The sequence below is a fragment of the Micropterus salmoides genome, unplaced genomic scaffold, assembly GCF_014851395.1.
Source record: "Micropterus salmoides isolate LMB-PRFRI ecotype aquatic unplaced genomic scaffold, ASM1485139v1 Ms_hic_scaffold_6, whole genome shotgun sequence".
Lineage (NCBI taxonomy): Eukaryota > Metazoa > Chordata > Actinopteri > Centrarchiformes > Centrarchidae > Micropterus > Micropterus salmoides.
The window spans coordinates 4,593,258-4,616,103 of record NW_024044348.1 but is presented as its reverse complement, the minus strand read 5'-3'; the positions used below and the strand labels follow the sequence as shown (position 1 = coordinate 4,616,103).

Below are 22,846 nucleotides of genomic sequence, written 5' to 3'. Positions count from 1 at the left end.
GCATTAAGTACGAGGGACAAAGTTATAATTGTCTAAATTTGTAAGTATTTTAGTAATGGGATTTCTGGTAAAGATCATTTTTTGAATGAAGGTCAAAAGCATTTCACAACTAAACACATGGTGTCGCTGCGTTTGAGGGGCACTGTGCAGCGCTGACTTCACGCGATGCATGCTAGACTTAACGTAAGTCATGCTGGTTAGAAATTCTGACTTTCACAGGTGCTGCAAAACTTCACCATGTCACATGACATTAAAACCTCGTGGTAGCAAGGCGCGTGCAGTTGTTTGAGTCCGGCTTTTCTCCGGCTGCATAAAGTTGGAACCAGCTTTGTAGAATGAGTCTGACTGAGTCCGACTTGACGGCAGTGTTTTTTTATCCGTCCCTGCAGTCTCCTGCAGCTAACGCTTGACATTTAAGTCGGGGAAAGTCAGTAATCTCGAACTTATGTGTTGAACACACTCCTAGGGCTGGGGTGTTGGCCAAATACTTGTTTTGCTTCGCAGTTACAGCCCAAAACACAAAGTATTTTATGATTAGACAAGTTGAAGCTATCAGTGCCACATGCTTATGGAGAAGTTGTGTATTAAGTTTCATTTTATTAAAAACAGAGTTTTAGAAATATGTTTAATGTTACTGTAGCGTCCCCTTTGATTTGATTTGTATGAAATGTTAAAGACTTGTGCAGTGTGGCTGTATGTATAACATTCCCAGATTTTGTTACCCAATTAAGTATTGAAAAGGTATAGCCGTGCATCAGGCCACGCCTTCAAATGTTTGTAACAGAAAAAGAAAGAATAAAATGTGCAATGTGTAAGAATTTAGACTACTCTCCACCTGTATAATTCAAAATCCCCAAAAATAGGGGCAGTATATCACATATCAGGTGATACTGCTGCCACTTGCTGTTAGCCAGTAAGCTCAGTAGCTGTGCAGCTAACTTAGTAGCAGCCCTTTTAACTGACTGAGTCCAGATTGGGCACTAGAACCTATACATAAGGCCTTCCAAGTAGGCACGTCGAAGGGCAGAGAGGGCGCATCTCAGATGTGGGGAACCCATGACTCAAACTTGGGTTGCCTCTCGCTATGCCTCCTCTGCAATTCTACAGGCTCCCACACCATTCTCTCTGCTAGGAGCCTAAACAGAGCCCAAGAATCAAGCCATCCTCGATGCTCAAGGACCATGAGTGCCCCGTATCTGTTAGCTAGTCAAGACCGCCCAAACTGATACCAAGTCAAGACCAAGACCAGAGTTTATCGAGACCGAGACAAGACCAAGACTTTTAGGGGCTGAGAGCAGTCGAGACCAAAACCGAGGGAGGGCAAGACCGAGTCAAGACCAAGACCAGTTCCCTGCATTGCATGGCACGCAATAAAATGTGGAATTAGATCATAGGTACTTCTCAAAGTGATCTGAAAGATCCACTTTCCCATTAAAACACCCACATACAAACACTAAGAGCTGAAATCAACGTAAGCATTGCGAGGAGGGGTGACAGCTGTCGTTAACGGGAACACATGTTTAATTAGGGTTATTGGTTGCATTTGAAGCAATAAGTTTTACTTCCAATCAAAGTTAGGATTTTAACAAATCAGACAATGCAAAAGCAATTTCTTGATAATCCCAATGTTACAGTCTTGACTGGTCTTGAAATAAAATCCCGAGTCCTCAATATCCGAGACCGAGACAAGACTGAGTACAAAGGCGGTCGAGTCCGAGACGAGACCAAGACCATCGAAAAGTGGTCTTAAGACCGGTCTTATTATGCAATGGCGTCACTTCATCTTATTTAGAGTAACGTGCTTTAATAAGTGTACACTTGGGTCCTGCTGCTGGCACTTTCATGGAAGGCCAGGTAAGTTTGTCAGTGGGCATTGGGGGCTCCTCCCTGCCTTATGGCTTTTCCAGGTTGGCACGTGGAAGGGTAGTGGGGTGTTTTGGGGGGTTCTTCACTGCTGCACTCTGCCTCAGGCTTTCCATATACAGTGGGTACGGAAAGTATTCAGACCCCTTTAAATTTTCACTCTTTGTTTCATTGCAGCCATTTTCCAAAAATCAAAAAAGTTCATTTTATTTCTCAGTAATGTACACTCAGCACCCCATCTTGACAGAAAAAAAACAGAAATGTAGAAATTTTTGCAAATTTATTAAAAAAGAAAAACTGAAATATCACATGGTCATAAGTATTCAGACCCTTTGCCGTGACACTCATATTTAACTCAGGTGCTGTCTATTTTTTCTGATCATCCTTGAGATGGTTCTACACCTTCATTTGAGTCCAGCTGTGTTTGATTATACTGATTGGACTTGATTAGGAAAGCCACACACCTGTCTATATAAGATCTTACAGCTCACAGTGCATGTCAGAGCAAATGAGAATCATGAGGTCAAAGGAACTGCCTGAAGAGCGCAGAGACAGAATTGTGGCAAGGCACAGATCTGGCCAAGGTTACAAAAAAATTTCTGCTGCACTTAAGGTTCCTAAGAGCACAGTGGCCTCCATAATCCTCAAATGGAAGACGTTTGGGACGACCAGAACCCTTCCTAGAGCTGGCCGTCCGGCCAAACTGAGCTATCGGGGGAGAAGAGCCTTGGTGAGAGAGGTAAAGAAGAACCCAAAGGTCACTGTGGCTGAGCTCCAGAGATGCAGTCGGGAGATGGGAGAAAGTTGTAATAATTCAACCATCACTGCAGCAATCCACCAGTCGGGGCTTTATGGCAGAGTGGCCCGACGGAAGCCTCTCCTCAGTGCAAGACACATGAAAGCCCGCATGGAGTTTGCTAAAAAACACCTGAAGGACTCCAAGATGGTGATAAATAAGATCCTCTGGTCTGATGAGACCAAGATAGAACTTTTTGGCCTTAATTCTAAGCGGTATGTGTGGAGAAAACCAGGCACTGCTCATCACCTGTCCAATACAGTCTCAACAGTGAAGCATGGTGGTGGCAGCATCATGCTGTGGGGGTGTTTTTCAGCTGCAGGGACAGGACGACTGGTTGCAATCGAGGGAAAGATGAATGCGGCAAGTACAGGGATATCCTGGACGAAAACCTTTTCCAGAGTGCTCTGGACCTCAGACTGGGCCGAAGGTTTACCTTCCAACAAGACAATGACCCTAAGCACACCGCTAAAATAACGAAGGAGTGGCTTCACAACAACTCCGTGGCTGTTCTTGAATGGCCCAGCCAGAGCCCTGACTTAAACCCAATTGAGCATCTCTGGAGAGACCTGAAAATGGCTGTCCACCAACGTTTACCATCCAACCTGACAGAACTGGAGAGGATCTGCAAGGAGGAATGGCAGAGGATACCCAAATCCAGATGTGAAAAACTTGTTGCATCTTTCCCAAAACGACTCATGGCTGTATTAGATCAAAAGGGTGCTTCTACTAAATACTGAGCAAAGGGTCTGAATACTTATGACCATGTGATATTTCAGTTTTTCTTTTTTAATAAATTTGCAAAAATTTCTACATTTCTGTTTTTTTTCTGTCAAGATGGGGTGCTGAGTGTACATTACTGAGAAATAAAATGAACTTTTTGATTTTTGGAAAATGGCTGCAATGAAACAAAGAGTGAAAAATTTAAAGGGGTCTGAATACTTTCCGTACCCACTGTATGTATTAATTACCAGTGCCAGTTCTAGACCAGTTTCATTGAGGGTGCCAGGCTGGGGCCAGTAGTTTTGTCAGAGGGGTACATTCAATCCGGGACAAAAGAGACAAAGGCACTGTTCAAGCTCTTAAAATGTCTTGTTTAGTATATAATGTAATGTTTTAGTATATTTCAGTAACTTACACTTATTTGTTTCAGTAACAGGATCTTTCTAGTAAATTAGTTATAGTTTTATTAAATTACATTATATATATAACAAAAAACATTCCTGTTAATTTTAGCTCAAGTTACAGCACATTCTTTGATGCAACTCTTCTTTGTAAGACTTAATGAACAGTTTAAGCTCTAGACATTCTCTGGATCCCAGTTTGTATTTGTATCCCACTATAACATTTGCTAGGAAACAAGAAACACCACCATATTCACCCCTGTTATTAGTCATGATGTGAAATATACACAAAACAAAATACTTGATAGTAGGCCATAATCTGTGCATTATGGAGTGGAATGCATATTTGGCAGACTGCATGTCCAGGTAGGACCAGTAGGCTACTTTTATCGCTTTTTGTGTATGAAAAGTGCTGTTTAAATGCAATGCATTGTTAAATTGTTATGATAATAATATACCCTTTAAGGAGGGGATTTCCAGCAATATCCAAAGGCTATCCATGCAGTGGAAACATGGATTACAAGGACAGAATATTGTCTACAATGCTGCATTCAGTTTAATGTACATTTCGTCGCAAGGAAGATAGATTACTATGATTACTGTAGACCAGGGCTATTCAATTACAAATTCAATTGCCATTTTCTCACGAGTTGGGATCATAAGGATTTTATTGACACACTTGTATTAGTAATCCCTTTTGGCTCAGTTCTTTATTAATGCTCTTATCAGTCCTATTTATTACTAAATAACTGAATCTATTATTTAAAAAAAGATTGTACCATTTTTATTAACTAAATGTTGTTCTAGAGCAGAACGGGATTTAAAACAACAAAGTCACCAATATCTCGCTGGAAACAAATTTTACATGTCAGTAAAATAGATCATATTCCTGAAATCAACATACTGAGTGAAGTTTAGAAAGAATGAACAGCTCAGTCCCTCCTGTCCTCCTCCCTCTGCTGCCGCCGTGTGTGCGAGTGCACAACAAAGATGAGAAGGAAACCACACAGCTCACTCTTTAGCTACTTTCATACACTATACATGTAGTTTACTTTTGTTGTCATATATATTAGATTATGTGCTGGGCCGGATGTGGCCCGCGGGCCGCCAATTCAATAGGGCTGTTGTAGACTTTTCGTTCAGAGGGGGGGCCATAGGGGGTCCAAGATCTGTGTTACAGGGGCACTGTTGGCTCCCCCCCATAATCGCCACAGACCATTACTTCACTTTTACATTGTAAATCTAAACTGTCCCCAGGCTGTCAAGGACATGGGGTCATCAAAAAAGAAAGATTTATTCCCCTCAGAAGCTTGAATGTATCTCTTACTAAATAAACACAATGTGCCTTTTACCTCTTGATGTTTGACCTTTCAATATTATTACAGTTATTTTAATGTCATCGCAGTTCTATATTAGGTCATTACGATTATGAGTGGATATGTTTCATGATGATTGACAGGTGTTCTTCATGTTAATTACTGTCAAAAGGTAGAAGATTTAAAATACTCCAGCCCACGCTTTACACTGCTCTCCTTCTGGCAGTGAATGCCTGCTCCCAATGTCTTACTTTGCCAGCGGTGCTTAACCCACTGCATCCTTCATGCCCCATTCATGTCTTTAAGATGTACATTCAGCTTCCTCAGAATCAGGAGGCCTGAACTCTTATCAAACACGTTAAGTCTGCAGCAGGTTGGACAATAAATAGTGACGTTACAGCTTCCTGTTTCATGGCGAAACATAAAACTAAAGGGGACAGAGCGTTTGCTGTCGGGGCCCCGAGGCCCTGGAACAACACTCTTTTAAGTCCCTTCTTAAAACATACTTTATAGGAGAGCCTTTCCGATCTTATTTGACTTTATTTTATCCCTTTATTTTATTCTATTTTACTAATTTTATTTAATTTTTCATGCTCTTATCTTGTTTTTTTTGTATTATTCTTTACACTTGTTAAAGCACTTTGTAACTTGTTTTTGAAAAGTGCTCTACAAATAAGGATTATTATTATTATTACAGGAGCAATCTGTTGGTTGGCATGATTATGTGACGTTGCTCATCATATTAAGATTGACAGGTGAAGTTTTCTAACAATACAATGGAACAGAAATTTGTGATAACTGATATATTATGTAAAAGATCACCAAAAACTTATGAGGGACAATGTTATGTTATAAATGATCATATAAAAAGTAAGGATGACTCTGTGTCTACCTCTAAAGTACTCACATGTTGGTGTTTTATTAATCAGAATCAGCTAACGTTATACTGCCATGTAGAGTGTATGTGTAAGAGCTTATACATACAAGGAATTTGGTGCATAACAAACAAACCTATATAATGGCAAGATATAAAAGTAACAGACTGTTTATGTGGCAGTTATTTACACGAAGTGCAAACATTGACAGTTTAAGGTGAATAACAAAGCAGGGTGACAGTTAACTTGTGGTAAATGTATCCTGTGTTTCTGCAGTTTGAAGGGACAAGATGCAAAGAAGCCACACACAAAAGGCTGAGGACCAAATGTTTACATTCCATGATTACAACGTAAATCTATTTTTATTGAAAGTAAAGCGTAAACGCGAGTTTACTTATTGATTTAATAACTTAAATCAACGTAGTTAACCTGCTGTCTCGGTCCCTTCGGCGCGTTATTTATTTCCGGGTTTTCCGCAGTCCGGCACTTTTCCAAGCACGCCATTGGACAAAAACTACATGTAAGTCACGTAAATCGGACCCCAGACATAGCGGTCCGCTCTTATTGCCGGGAAAAGTAAGGTGGATAAAGTTACTGATAAACAAAAAAATGGCAGAAGCACGAGTGGCAACAAATTTAGTTTAATTTGTTGAAAACCCTGAAGAAGTCCTCAACAACTGCCGTTGGCCCACCGCCTATTAAAGTCAAACTGTAGACCTGTTAAAGTTGAACAACACAATTCATAGTAGCAGATGAATGAACAGGCTAAATTCCAAGACAGTACTGATTGTTAAACGATTCTTAATAAGAAAATATATGAAAGTAGTTGAAACATGACATCAGGTTAAACACAGATAGTAATAGGTAAGTGATCACAAAGAGATTAGTCAGGTCCAATGGCAAGGTTATACCTCTTTGGTCCTTTGGGGACCCTGTTGTTCCCTGAAGGGAATTTGGGAATAACTCAGTACTTGGACAGATTCAGTTTTTAATTCAGTCCCTGGATTGAAAACCTGGTAGGATGGAGTTAACAGAAATGAAATAGGCTTCAGATTGATTTGATATAAGGGTAAAACATTTGATGACTAATATACTGTAGATTTAAATGATATACAAAACATGTATGGTTTAGTAGTTTACCAAAATACAAAATATTGTTTGGAAATTATGTTTACATTTTTTAATTTAGGACATTTTCTTGCCGTCCCAAATTACCAAACGTGTTGTGGTAATTTGGGACAGCATGTTTCAGATATATTGGGACAGTGTTAAAAGGCTATTAAAATGAAATTTATCACTAGTGTGGATTCATAAAACCAGATATACAGAGGGACCACACATGTATGTCAACACAGAACCACCGAGATGTAACCTACAGGCAACTTTTAAGTAGATAGAGTAAGATTACTAATGATGCTAATCCCCCACATTGTCTGTAGAAAGCCCTATCATTTGGTCAAATTAGCCTTTTCCAACAATCTTCTGACAATAAAGCAAATGTTTACTATGTTTAATGTAGCAGTTCTGTAACATATAATTAAGTCTAATCAAGAAGCATCGCTGATGCATGCAGACGTTTTGCTACTCACTTTGTTTAACCTGTTGCTTTATTCTTATGATGAATTTAAGGTCTGCTGCAGAATAGAATGGCAGATAACAGAGAAACAAATAAAATAAACATGTTTGACAACATGTTGGAGTCTTTAATGATTTTAACTTAATCAATAATCTAGCCTGTTGACATTTGCTGATGTAACGAGATCACAAGACAGAATTACAAAAACTGTCCCAATATACCTGAATTCACCCTACGTGAACGGCCACTAGATGTGCGTTTTCAGTAGTTTAATGTAGACGGAGATCAACTCTGATACACAGTTAAAACGCTGGTGTGGACTGGGAGCATATTCGTTTTAAAACTCAGCTTTTATACAAAAACAGAGTAGTGTGGATGGGGCCTTAGTTTACGGCCTCTGTCCACCCAGAGGTCCTAACAGCCCTAGTTCAAGGAGAGACTACATATCTGGACAAGGTTAAATTATCATTTTAACAGTCATGAGTATTATCTTAACTTCACAGGAGGTGGTGGCTCGTCTGGTTGACTGCATTGTAACCAGCAAAAAGTAACGAAGTACAAATACTTTGTTACTGTACATACATACCAGATTTGTACTGTACTTGAGTAGGCTACTTAAAGTTGTTGCAACTTTTACTTTAACTTCACTAGATTTCTAAGCAAAATAACGACTTTTTACATAAGAGGATGAAGAAGGACTATCCTTCTGGGCACATGAAGAGAAATTCAATGACAGGTAATTCCCCTGAACCTGTACTCAATTTTATACCTGTTATTTCCTTTGTTCCCATCAGACATTCATCAGAAACTCAATCATAGGAGATGAGTATCACTGGCCAACAACCGTTCCTTACTACCTGGAGGACTGTCTGGGTAAGACACGGTGTTTTGGAAACTCACAGTAGTTAGCATGTTACCAAATTAGGTTGCTTTATCAATATTTATGTTCTTACACTTTGTAATGTGTAGACATGAATGAAAAGGGAGTAATCCTGAAGGCATTTGACCAGTACAGACTGAAGACCTGCATTGACTTCACACCATGGAAAGGAGAGGGGAACTACATCTCTGTGTACAAAGGGAAAGGGTGAGCAGATCTTCAAACTGCTGTGTTTATGTAATCTGTATTGTTGAGGAGGACAAATGTGTTGCGGAAACCAGGGACTTGGAACACAAGCGCAGGACACGTACAGGTGTTGCGGGGAAGGTGGACTTTATTGTCAGTTTCACACGGGAGTTGGGGAAAGTGGCGGTGGCGAGGATAAACAGCGGATGCTGAGGGTTGGTGAGCCCACGGAGCCAGAGGAGGTAGTCATGACGACACACACACACACACACAAGGACAGAGAGAGACAGATGGGGGGAAGGGGTAACACCAGGGATACGGCCAAGGCCGTAACAAAATGTAGGTCAGTACTGCATCCTGCAATGAGAAAGAGGTCGCTTGTAATGACACGGTATCAATAGATGCAGCTCCCCTCAGCTCTACAAAACCTTTTAGCAGTTTTCTGCTCGTCGTTGTGGTTTAAAGTACTTCAGTGTTACTCATTTGGTCTAGTCTCACTGCTTTCATCAACCCTGTTTTCATCCATACATACTGACTGACCTGTCCAGCACCAAAAGGCAGACACAGTTAGTCACTTGCATGTGAACATCTTGCTTCCCCTCTCTGTAGATGCTTCTCCTATGTAGGCAACCAGCGTATGGGGAGGCAGCAGCTGTCCATTGGTGAATACTGTGATACTCTAGACACCGTTGAGCATGAGTTCCTGCACGCTCTGGGCTTCTGGCACGAGCAGTCCAGAGCCGACCGTGATGATTATGTCAACATCATATGGGATCAAATTGAACCTGGTAACGCTGATTTGTGACACTTGTAATTACAGCTCATCACTTACATTAGTGTACACTCATGTAATAACTTTATACAATAAATGACAAACTGTACAGAAACTACTCCTGCATTTTTCTCATTATCCATGCCCACCATCTAATTTTGTTTTACACAACAAAACTGACAGTTGCTTGCAATAAATAAAAACAACAGCTGAATTCTTCCTGACATTCTTCTTCTGCCTTCCTCAGGTCAAGAGCACAACTTCGAAAGCCACGATGACACGGTGTCCAGTGCTCTAGGTGTTCCTTATGACTACAGCTCTATAATGCACTACGGAAAGACGTACTTCAGCATTGATTCTGAGCCCACCATCGTCACCAAGATCCCCCACTTCATGGATGTGATTGGTCAGAGGATGGGGTTCAGTGCTAGTGACATAACCAAGCTCAACCGTCTCTACAACTGCAGTGAGTTCTGCCAGCCTGCCATTTGTCCATCAAAGAGTCAATGAGACAGGTTACCTTCATTACCATAGATGTTTGACATATTGTGAGGTACAAAAGGAAGCCTCTGGCAACACCTGCCATAATACTGTACAGTATACTGGAACTATAATAAAATACAGTTTAGACAGATGTTGTCTCAGTACATCACCCAACAGTTTATTACTGTCAGCTAACAGCAGTTCTGTTTAACTTTATTTAACAAGATTAGAAAACCACACAGAACTTACATAATGTTGTTTCTCAGATAAGAAAACAATAGATAAAAATAATATATCCTCTGGAATAATATTCAATTCAATTTTATTTATATAGCGCCAAATCACAACAACAGTTATCTCACAGCGCTTTTCATAAAAGAGCAGGTCTAGACCGTACTCTGTGATGTTATTTACAGAAGCCCAACAGTTCCCACCAAGAGCAAGCACTAGGCGACAGAGGCAAGGAAAAACTTCCTTTTAAGAGGCAGAAACCTCGAGCAGAACCATGGCTCGGGTGGGCGGCCATCTGCCTCGACTGGTTGGGGTGAAGGAGAGAGAGGGAGAGAGAGAGAGAGAGAGAGAGAGAGAGAGAGAGAGAGAGAGAGAGGGAGAGAGAGAGGGCAGGAGAGGAACAGAGAGAAAAAGAGAGGGATGGAAGGAGAGAGAGAGGGGAGGGAGGCAGCCTATAGACTAAATGAAAAAATGGTACAGATATTTATAGTAGTGTTAATGGTAACAGTCGTAATGTTAATGATTATAATAACAATAATAATAATAGGACTAGTAACAATAGTCGTTGCAGCAGAGGGTGTCGAGCAGGAACACGGGGGCAGTAGGTGACTCGCAGCCACAGATCCAGACTCCACAGCTCCAGAGCCAGAAAACCTGCAGGAAGTGATAGGAGGAGAGAGGAGAGGGACGAGAAAGCACAAGACTACCAGAAAGGGGAGAAGTTGTGTTAGTAACATGCAATAATGGGATAAGGTTGCATACAGAGGGAGAGAAAGTAGAGGAGAGAGGAGCTCAGTGCATCATGGGAAATCCCCCGGCAGTCTAGGCTTATAGCAGCATAACTAAGGGATGGTTCAGGACTCACCTGAGCCAGCCCTAACTATAAGCTTTATCAAAGAGGAAAGTCTTAAGCCTGCTCTTAAATGTGGAGATGGTGTCTGCCTCCTGAACCCAAACTGGAACCTAGTTCCACAGGAGAGGAGCTTGATAGCTGAACGCTCTGGCTCCTAGTCTACTTTTGGAGACTCTAGGAACCACAAGTAACCCTGCATTCTGGGAGCGCAGTGCTCTGGTGGGGTAGTCAGGTACTATGAGCTCTTTAAGATAAGATGGTGCCTGACCATTAAGAGCTTTGTAGGTAAGAAGAATTATTTTAAATTCTATTCTGGATTTTACTGGAAGCCAATGCAGAGAAGCAAAAACAGGAGAAATGTGATCTCTTTTCCTGGTTCCTGTCAGAACACGTGCTGCAGCATTCTGGATCAGCTGAAGAGTCTTAATGGACTTTTTCGAGCAGCCTGATAATAAGGAATTGCAGTAATCCAGCCTAGAAGTAACAAATGCATGGACTAGTTTTTCTGCATCATTTATAGACAGGATGTTCCTGATTTTCGGAATATTACGTAGGTGAAAAAAGGCGGTCCTTGAAATTTGCTTAATGTGAGACTTAAACGACATGTCCTGATCAAAGATAACTCCAAGATTCCTCACAGTGGTGCTGGAGGCCAAGGCGATGCCATCAAGGGAAACTATATCTTTAGATAATGCGTCACGGAGGTGCTTAGGCCCCAGAGTAATAACTTCAGTTTTATCTGAGTTTAACATGAGAAAATTACAGGTCATCCAGGTTTTAACATCCTGAAGGCACATTTGAAGTTTAGCTAACTGATGAGTTTCATCTGGCTTGATCGATAGATATAACTGAGTATCATCTGCATAACAATGAAAGCTTATGGAATGTTTCCTGATAATATTGCCTAAAGGAAGCATATATAAAGTGAAGAGGATTGGTCCAAGGACAGATCCTTGAGGAACTCCATGAGTAACTTTGGCGTGCATGGAGGACTCATCGTTAACATGTACAAACTGAAATCGATCTGATAAATAGGACTTAAACCAGCTTAGAGCGGTTCCTTTAATGCCAATGAAATGTTCCAGTCTCTGCAATAGGATCTGATGGTCAATGGTATCAAATGCAGCACTAAGATCTAATAAAACCAGTACAGAGACAAGTCCTTTGTCTGATGCAATAAGGAGGTCATTAGTAATTTTCACCAGTGCTGTCTCTGTGCTATGATGAGCTCTAAATCCTGACTGAAAATCCTCAAATAAACTATTGCTCTGTAGAAAGTCACACAGCTGTTTAGCAACTGCTTTCTCCAGAACCTTAGAGAGAAATGGAAGGTTAGATATAGGTCTATAGTTGGCTAAAACATCCGGATCAAGTTTGGGCTTTTTCAGAAGAGGTTTAATTACAGCTACTTTAAAGTACTGTGGTACATAGCCTGTTGATAAAGATAGATTGATCATATCTAGTATAGAAGTGCTGACTAAGGGTAAAACATCTTTAATCAGCCTAGTCGGGATGGGGTCTAAGAGGCAGGTTGATGGTTTAGATAAGAAATTATTGAAGTTAGTTGGTAAAGATTGAGGGAAGCAAAACAGTCTAAACATATATCTGGTTCTACAGCTGTTTCTAAGGTTCCTGAGTTAAGAGATAAGTCGGTGCCAGTTGAGGGCAGGTCTTGGTGAATTTTGTCTCTAATAGCTAGAATTTTATCATTAAAGAAGCTCATGAAGTCGTAACTACTGAGAGCTATGGGAATACTTGGCTCAATAGAGCTGTGACTCTCTGTCAGCCTGGCTACAGTGCTGAAAAGAAACCTGGGGTTGTTCCTATTTTCCTCTATTAATGACGAGTAGTAGGCTGCTCTGGCATTACGGAGGGCCTTCCTATAAGTTTTAAGACTATCTTGCCAAATTAAACGAGAATTTTCCACTTTGGTAGAACGCCAATTCCTCTCAAGTTTCCGCGATATTTGCTTTAATTTGCGAGTTTCAGTATTATACCATGGAGCTAACCGTCTTTGTTTTAGTATTTTCTTTGTATTAGTTTTAGTATTTTCAGTGTCAATCGCAGCGAGCCTGCAGCACTATCAACAAGATGATCGATTTGGGAGGGACTGAAATTAGCATAGGAGCCCTCCGTTACTTTGTGACTTGATAATGAATTTAGAGCTGATGGAATCGCATCCTTAAATTTAGCTACAAGTTCAGCAATACAAACTCAAAAGTTATCAAACAGTGGTCGGACAAAGAGGGATTCTGTGGGAACACCACTAAATGTTCAATTTCAATACCATACACCAAAACAAGGTCGAGGGTGTGGTTAAAACAGTGAGTCGGTTCATGAACAATCTGAGAGAATCCAATGGAATCTAACAGAGAGATAAACACAGTACTAAAGCTGTCATTCTCAACGTCCACATGAATATTAAAATCCCCTACAATAATAACTTTGTCCGTTTTAAGGACTAAAGTTGACAAAAACTCTGCAAATTCAGATAAAAATTCAGAATACGGGCCAGGTGCTCGGTACACTATAACGAAGAGAATTGGTTGCAGTGATTTCCAACTAGGGTGTGAAAGACTAAGAACAAGACTTTCAAATGAGTTATAATTTAGTTTAGGTTTAGAGCTGATTAGTAGGGTCGAAGATAGCTGCAACTCCACCTCCTCGGCCTGTGCCTCGAGGAATGTGAGTATTAATATGACTGGGAGGGGTGGATTCATTTAGGCTAGCATATTCTCCATCACCCAGCCAGGTTTCAGTAAGACAAAATAAATCAATATCATAATCTGATATTAGTTCATTTACTAGTACACCTTTAGAAGAGAGAGATCTGATGTTTAAGAGTCCACATTTAACTCTCCTATTCGTTTGCACTATTGCTCTTGTGGTTTTAATTTTTATGAGGTTTTTATGCACAGCTCCTCTTCCGTTTAGTTTTTAAATAATTTCGATGGTCGGGGGACAGACACCGTCACTATAGGGTTTTCACTAAGTAACTCCTGAAATGGAGGAGCAGAGAAGTGTGTTAGACTGCGACTCTGCGTAGGGTTTTGGGTGGGTAACTGCTGAAAAAGAAGGGCAGAGAAGTGTGTTAGACTGCGACTCTGTCTCCTGGTCTCAACTCTGGGTTGTCATGGATTTGGTCCACTAATAAACTTGGCCAGATTTCTAGAAATGAGAGCTGCTCCTTCCCAAGTGGGATGGATGCCGTCTCTCCGGATCAGACCAGGTCTTCCCCAGAAAGTCTGCCAATGATCTACAAAGCCCACATCGTTTGCTGGACACCACCTCGACAACCAGCGGCGGAATGACGGCGGCTATACATGTCATCACTGGTCAGATTTGGCAGGGGTCCAGAGAAAACTACGGTGTCAACATTGTTTTTGCATATGTACACACCGACTCAACATTAATCTTAGTGACCTCCGATTGGCGTAACCGGGAGTCATTACCGCCAACGTGAATAACAATATCATAATACTGAAATCATTTTTCGAAGAACTATTTTCAGTATCTCTAGTGATGTTTGCCAACAGTTTTAAAGAACGCCTTACCTTGGTTTGTCGTTTGAACCTGGCTAAACATTATGAAGCTAAACTTCTTTCAAAGGTTATTGACAGCTGCTGCCAAAATGTAGAATTTGAACATTTCTAAAGTGGTATCAAAATGGCAGACAGTGAACATTGATTTGGCATAATGTGATATTTATTCAATATACAATCATTTTGTCATAATATTGTAAAAAAAAAGTAGATTCCACTGTTTCTAAAATATTGCCGTCGCATGACAAACATAATGTACTCTCTCTAAGAAAACCAAGAGAAAAAAGGGTCAAAATGAGATGTCTGTAGCTCGTAAAGTGAGTTGGAGACTATCACCTACGTTTATTAAAGTACAGCGTTGGCAGGCAGTGCAACACCTCCCGTAGCAGCTCGTGCTGCAATGGAAAGGTGAGGCATCTTAATACGTTCGGTGACGTCGTGGTCATGTCACAGGAATTTTTAACGGAGCAGAGCGAGCTGACAGGCAGAGTTAGAGACTTTTTCTGTCTGTTTCTCTCTTTACAAAGACGCATGTTGCAGTCTGAGAGTTTATCTGAAGAGGGCAATGAAGTCTCAATAGTACACGATGTGAGCACCACATACAACGTAATTTATCAAATTACACAAGGGATATACAGTATGAAAATAAAATTTATTGGATTATACTCACAGGAAGTATAAAACCTGTTACATGTGTCTATTAAAAGTAAAATAACACAAAAATGTCAGGGAAATTACTTTACTTAGATTTAAGTACTGCAGTTGTACATTTGAAATACCTTCCTACCTTTCTGATAGGAAGTCTTCTTGAGGTGGTATAAAACATTTCTCCTTAAATTATGATTTGTGGAGAACTATGACCACATGAATTAAAAAATGAAACATACCACTGCCCAAGTCAGCTATAACACAAGCCTTGTTCATTAGACTAGAAGCTGTACAGATTTTGTCCCAGGATTTATTATGCATTTCATCTTCTTCGTTGCATGATTTAGAATATATTGAGAAATGGGTCTGTTCTTAGTTCATCCTGCACTGCAGTAGCTAATAAAGTCCATTTAAGCCCAAAAATGCTTTTCTTTTAGGCAGGCTGGATCAGAAAACAACTCACCTTTCTCAAGTTGTACAGTAATGTCACATATGTGTATGAAGGTGGATCAAACAAGCTAATCTTAAATGTCAAAGTAGAGAGGAGCCTAGTAGGCCTATTTATTTTCATTCATTACACAAGATGAATAAACTATGCAGATAGTTGTAAATAGTTAGTAGATAGTTGAATGTTCTTCACTTGTTATAGTTACTCAGAAATATTAGGGATGTGGGCTGTATTAAAAGTACCCCATCTTCTAACACACAGTAACGATGAAATGTGTGCTGTTCTCACATTCTTCCTCTGTATCTACACATAAACAACAAGGCAGGGAAATATAAAGGAATTTATTTTATTGTTTGGGGATTATTTTCATTGTTGCTCTCCTTCTCCTCCTCTTCTTTTCCTCTGACAAATATGGTTATGTTCTCTGCATGCCTCCTCCTGTGTTTTCTGTGTAAGACATAGATGTACAGTAACTAGCCTACATTAAATCATTTCAACTAGTTAAGTGCAGTAAAGTTAACTTTAAATTGACTTCACCACCACACATAAAACACGGCTTAATAGCAATCACATTTAACAGAAGCATAAAATTCTTCTTAATGGTAACTGTCAAGATTAGTTTATTTGTTAGTCACCACCACTAGCTTAAGAGCTTTAGCCTATACGATATTAGCACTACATAAATTAGCCTCGCGGCTAACAGACTTTTACTCTCCTAGCTTAACAAATTACATGTATTATTCATAATACTGCTTACTCACCGCTGGTTAAGTCACTGCATCTCCGACACAACACCACGGTTGAATTTTCACCCTGAATGGCGTTTTTGTTGAAACAGCAGCTGATAACAGCAGAGCAACGAGCTGCTCCGTGTGGGAGCATTTACCGAAAATACTGAAATAGGAGTGCACTCCAGATTTAGCTGCGGCTAACTGATGTGGCTCTCAGAAACAACAGCTCACTTTCCTGCAGTTCTGTGCACTGTGTCTGTCAGAGCGTCCACATGAAAAGAGAAGGAAGACATGGCTGGTAGTATTGTCTTCAAAAAGAGTTGCTAAACACCTCAGGGCACTGAAGGAAGCCATCTGACTGTGTGAGGAGCAGCTTGTTGATGTGTGCAGGTAGAGTAGGCCTAGAGCTCTCCCGTCTGACTGGTCCACCAATAGGAGAGAAGTTCATCCCTTGAGACACAGCCCCTCCTCATTTGCATAATGAGGCAGAAAATAAATAGGGTAGAAAATGCAATGGAAAAATAACATTGACATAAAATAAAACACACATAAATAAATACATTTAAAAAATAAGTAATTAATAAATAAAGTTGAAGATTATAAGGGACAATAAATAAATAAGGAAATTATTACAAAGGTGAATAATTAAAGAAGCTAATTAAAATAGATATACATTTATATCTCCTTGTATAATTGAATTACTGCCAGCATTTATTTATTTACTTTATTTTTTTGTGCATTTAATCGGATGCTTATTTATTTATTGAGCATTTATTTATTTCTGTATTTATTTCTGAATGTGTCAGGATCAGTCCTCCATACAAAACTTGTTCAATCATGTTTTTATCAACTTAGAAATATAGCAAAAATTCGATCTATGTTAACTTTTAAGGACACCGAGACCATTTTACACGCCTTCATCTCATCACGCCTGGATTATTGCTACAGCCTTTTCACCTGTTTAACTCAAAAATCTATTAATCGACTCCAGACTGTCCAGAACTCAGCTGCCACGCTTTTAACCAGAACAAAGAAATATGACCACATTACTCCTATTTTAGCTTCATTACTCTGGCTCCCAGTGTGTTTTAGAATTTACTTTAAAATTCTATTGATCACTTTTAAAGCTCTTCATGGCCTCTCGCCTGTTATATTTCTGACCCATACACACCAGCATGTACCTTGAGATCCTCGGGCAGAGGTCTGTTGTCTGTTCCAGAGTCTCGACTGAAAACTAAAGGGGACAGAGCGTTTGCTGTCAGGGCCCCGAGGCTCTGGAACAGCCTGCCGAGGAAATCAGGTCGGCTGAGTCAGTGAACTCTTTTAAGTCCCTTCTTAAAACATACTTTTATAGGAGAGCCTTTCCGATCTTATTTGACTTTATTTTATCCCTTTTATTTTATTCTATTTTACTAATTTTATATTTATCTTAAACGTGTATTTTAGCCTTTTCAATGTTTTCATGCTTTTATCTTGTATTGTTTTGTTTATTGTCTTTTGGGTATTATTGTCTTTCCACTTGTTAAAGCACTTTGTAACTTGTTTTTGAAAAGTGCTCTACAAATAAAGATTATTATTATTATTATACTTCATTCTGAACAGTTCCCTAAACTTTCATGCTTACAAGTCAAGTGACATTAAGTGTGTTGTACAGCAGCCTAGTTTCTAACTGCCTGCAAAAAGCCTCTGTAAAACAGGATGCTACTCTTTGCTGTCACTTCAAGCCATCTGGTACCAAGAATTTTATAACTATATATCAGTTAACACATTTAAAAGAAGAATGAAAAGAGGGCAAACTGTGTCAAGGAGGGAGTTTAGTTGGTGGGTATTTTGAAGCTACATCACCTATTTGAGAATAATGTGATGAGAGGATTTGTGTCTGACAGGGAGATCTTTCCAGCCTTCTAACAGGTTAATATCTGCTGGACTCCAGATGATTTTAATTTAGGTTTCAGTCGACTACATTATATAGTAGATAAAAGCACTCAAGCTCGAACAATCTGCACAGTGGGTGACCAAGAGAGAATTTCCAGTAACTTTTTAAAAATTGCCAGCCAGACTGTATGTGGTTATTTTTGGTTAGTTTGACTTTTCCGGTTGTTCCCGACGTGTGGCCAAACAAACTAAACTGAGATGCCCTTTTAAAAATTACACTCTTTCAGATCAGTTGATGTGCACGTCTTGGCTAAGTACATTGTAGCGGTGAATCAAAGGGTGTTTAGTTGCATATTCTTGATTGCCAGCTCGTTTTTGCGATGAATCATAACAGCAGTTTGAAACCTCAGCACAACAGTGCTTTTGTTAGTCAGAGGAACTTTAATGGATTTGGATAATCTGCCTCTGCACTACTAACACAGAGGAAAGAAACTAATGCTAGTACAAGAAGTAATCTGCAAAAGGTATTTTGGTTCACTCTTAGTTTGACACTTATGGCTGAAAGCAAAAGGACAAGAGAAATATAAATCACATAGTTTCTTACTTTCCAGGAAATGGCCGGATGTGCTTTGGGGATGAACATCCCATCAAACATATGGGGAAAATGCCCATGTCCTGGACAGGGGTACATAAAAAAACAAGTGATTGTTGTGTGTGAACTTCGCACTAAGCTATTTGTGAGGATAATAACCAGTTTTGCTTATATTCTCACTCATGCCCACACCCAGTGGCAAAGAAGGTAAAACTTGAAACATGTAAGGACCTGTGTACCACTCACCAAGGTCATGGCAGAGCCCGGCGATCTGCACACAAAGGATGTCTCTGCGAGGAGTTCTGGCTGCTCTCATTCAGAGACTGTACAAGTCGTCCTGCCAGGTAACCCACCCTGTGCCAGCACACAACAAAACAACTCATTCCATACAAGATATACAATGCAAAACACCACAAACATCACAAACAAATAATTATGTACAGATAAATAAGACTAAGACTTTATCTAACATTTGGAAATACAACCTCCTTTTGTTTCAGATGCTATTAACCTTTTTTATTGGTTACTGCTCTCAAGGATTCCTTGCAGTGAGTCCATTTGAACACAAAAGCTCTTCCAGTTAACGAGAGCATCAGTTGAATGGAGTGAAGGAAGGTCATTCCACATCTGCTGTTCGACCATTAACACGGTCCTGGCTTTTATATATCCCAGCCTTTGACCTACATCCTTCCGCTTCATTTTCTAGTCTCTGGAACTGAGGTGTGTCGATGATTTTGATGAGTGGGTGCAACTCTGCGTGGCCGTGGATGGGATCAATAAACACCTGGCAGAAGACAGGACAACAAACAGCTATGAAAACCATTCATAAATCAAAACAGAAGAGTGCCAATAAGTCCACCTCCTTTGGGTGGCAGGGTGGTCTCAACAAAGACACCAGGAGATAATATATATACATATAAGAATTAAACCAGAATGCAAAATAAAACAAGACAGGTTTAAGTAAGAAACAGCGAGGTAAAATGCTGTTCCGGTGTTTGGGCCCTGACAGAAAAGGCTCGCTCACCTCTGGTCTTTAGCAGTGAGTCTTGCAAAGCTACAGGCCCACTGCTTGAGGAACTATGTGAAGGCTCGTGTGGACTTACAGTTCAGTAATATAGCTAAGTGCCTGGCCACAGAATACTTTAAATTTGAACATCTATTTGAGAACAAACCGGCCAGTGTAAAGAGCAGTACGAAACTGGAAACACAAATGCAAAGCCTCCACTTTTGCTAAGAGGTCTCTGAAAGAACTAAGATTCACCCTCAAGGATCTAGCAACAAGTCTTTCTTCACTTCACACAATCATCTGCTTTAACTATTTTTTCCTCCAGGCTTGTAACCTTGATTTGTGAGCAGGGATACCGCAGCCCAACACCTGTGATTTTTTTGTGCTGCATAACAGAGCAAACATAATTGTTTTGATGTTGAATTATACAACACATAATAAAAACACAGCAGTGAAGTGACAGCTTAGCCACCAGAGCTGCTACAGAGAGCTGTCACTGTGATATGCAAATAGAAGTAGTGCAAATGCAAATAAAGGTTACTGTGGTAATATAAAATACAACTTAAAGATAACTAAATATATAAACATACAATTGTGCAAAAGGTTGACAACAGACTGTCCAGCAGCCTAATGACAGCATGCCGGTGTTACGCCGAGTTTTGCCTGCCTGCCGAGAATTGCATGCACCTCCAAATACTGCTTTTAAACGCTAATAATATTCTTTGTGGGGTCCATCAATGCTGTTAAATGACTCGAAGTATATATTTTATGAACGTTTAGAGTCTTAATATTTCAATACACTTAGTAGAAGTACCATTACTTGACATTCACTAAATATATGAGGTGATCACGCACTTTTTTTGGATGCACTTAACACATTTTAATTGTACTATACTAAGTGTATATTAAATGTGTTATTTTGGAACAACTTAAAGTATGTTAAGTGTCATTTTAGAAATACTTAAATTCAACTTTAAGATAATTGCAATATATTTTAATATACTTAGTTGTGTTAAAATTGACCTATTTTAAGTACCTTTACTGTAATTTAAATATACTTCTTTAAATTTAACTTAAAATACCCTTTTGTGCTGTACTTGAAGAACAGTTTAAATATATTTTAAACTCACATAAATGTGTTCCCTGAACATTTTTATTAGCATTTCAGCATATTAGTAATTTATTTCTAGTATACTCCAAGAGCCACTATTAATATCTTGGGAAGCTGCTTTATTAAACCATTCAGTATGAGAATAATGCATTATTAATGCATTAAAAATATCTTGCAAAATGCCCTTTTAGCATAATAATAAAAATCAGTAAAAGAAAAAGTATTTTACAACACACACATACAGACAACTAAAAAACTTTAATTTTGTTTACATTACAAAAATAAATTCCTGTACATTAAAAGGTACAGCAGCATGTATCACATCTTGACCAAAACACCTTCAAATAAAAATAAAATCAGTAAAATGATGACATGTGACCAGTATTACTGAAAAGTACACTATACACATCCCATCATTAATGTTACCCACGGGGGTCCCTCACACGGTCCGGACTCTGGGCACGGCTCAGATGACCTCACGGCAAGCCACCCCACCTCTGACACCATATGTGGACAAAGGCGAGAGCAGTCACCCTACCCAGATTCAAACACAGGTCTACAGGGTACAAACACGCAACTCTGACAGCAACGTATGGCAGTCCAAGCACTTACTCAACTGTAGTGGAGGTACTCCGTCACAAGTATACAGTACAAATGGTGGAACCAAACTGAAACTGACAAATGGCACAATCCTTATCTTTGGAGTGGAGGGTTTGTGGAGGGTGGGGTTCTTTGAGTAGGACTCGTTGCATTTTCTGTGACTGACAGACACTATGGGATTTGGAAACTGCTTTATCACACAGCATCTGTGGAAGGGAAAAGGAAATATTTTGTCTATATCAAAGCAATATTACCTCTAATTAATTACACAGGGGACCCCTCCAGTTAATGCTCAGTTCTTCCATTACAACATGATCAAAAACATTACATAAACACTACTGTACATTCAGCCAAGGAGCTGTAGATGATAAAATGTTATTAAACAGGTACAACAAATAACACAAACATTCAGATTTGCTTAACAACTGTTCTGTCTACATGTCATTTCACATTAACACAGCAGTCAATTTGTGAAGTACAAAAGTAGCCAATAACTTAATGTATAACAATATTTTAAATATTTTTCACAAGAATATTTGTTTATTTAGTCTGACCCCTTTGACATGTAGTGAGAGAAAAACAGTGATGGTGTGCAGGAGCCAGAGATCCCAGGTCAAAAAGAAGTGCTCTTAAAGGCTTTGAAAATATACCAGAAATTCACATAGTATGCTTATAGTACATTCATACTCCTAACATGCTTACTACAAGTATATTAAAGATATATTCTCCTGAACTTTAACATCTTCTCAAAAGTATACTTTAAATAAATTGGTAATAAATATATACTTAATTAAACTTTTCATAAATATGCTTAAATAAAAGTATATTTTTCACAACATTTTAGTCTATTTATTAAAAATATATTTATTTAACTCTTAGTAAATACTATTTAGGTGTACTTTGTGGAAGTACATTGTTAAACAATTACACTTTTAGTGGGTTAAAAATATCCATCCATCGTCAACTGCTTATCCTGCTTACAGGGGGGGCTGGAGCCAATCCCAGCTGACATCGGGCAAAAGGCGCCCTGGACAGGTCGCCAGTCCATCACAGGGAGGGTTAAAAATATATTTATGCCAAACATGCTTCATTGTGTAGGCTACTGCAAAATATTGTAATTAGGGCCCGAGCACGACCGTGCGAGGTCCCTATTGAATTTGCTCGGATTATATTTAGGGCCCGAGCACGACTGTGCGAGGTCCCTATTGAATTGCTCGGATTATATATTTTTTTTTTTTTTTTTTTTTTTTTTTTTTTTTTTTTTCTGCAAAGTAGGCTCAACTGACATGGCCTAAACATTCTCGAAAACTCACCAAAATTTGCAAACATGTCAGAACC

General features: G+C 39.4%; 1 protein-coding gene across 1 annotated transcript; it reads left to right on the top strand.

Moving 5' to 3' along the window:
* The first annotated feature begins 8,337 nt into the window (after positions 1–8,337).
* On the top strand, positions 8,338–10,041 carry LOC119890445 (meprin A subunit beta-like). The gene is made up of 4 exons (XM_038701732.1): positions 8,338–8,423; positions 8,520–8,637; positions 9,226–9,404; positions 9,636–10,041. Exons 2-4 carry the CDS (start codon positions 8,522–8,524, stop codon positions 9,896–9,898), a joined length of 558 nt encoding a protein of 185 aa, XP_038557660.1. The 5' UTR covers positions 8,338–8,423; positions 8,520–8,521; the 3' UTR covers positions 9,899–10,041.
* The last annotated feature ends 12,805 nt before the right edge of the window (positions 10,042–22,846 follow it).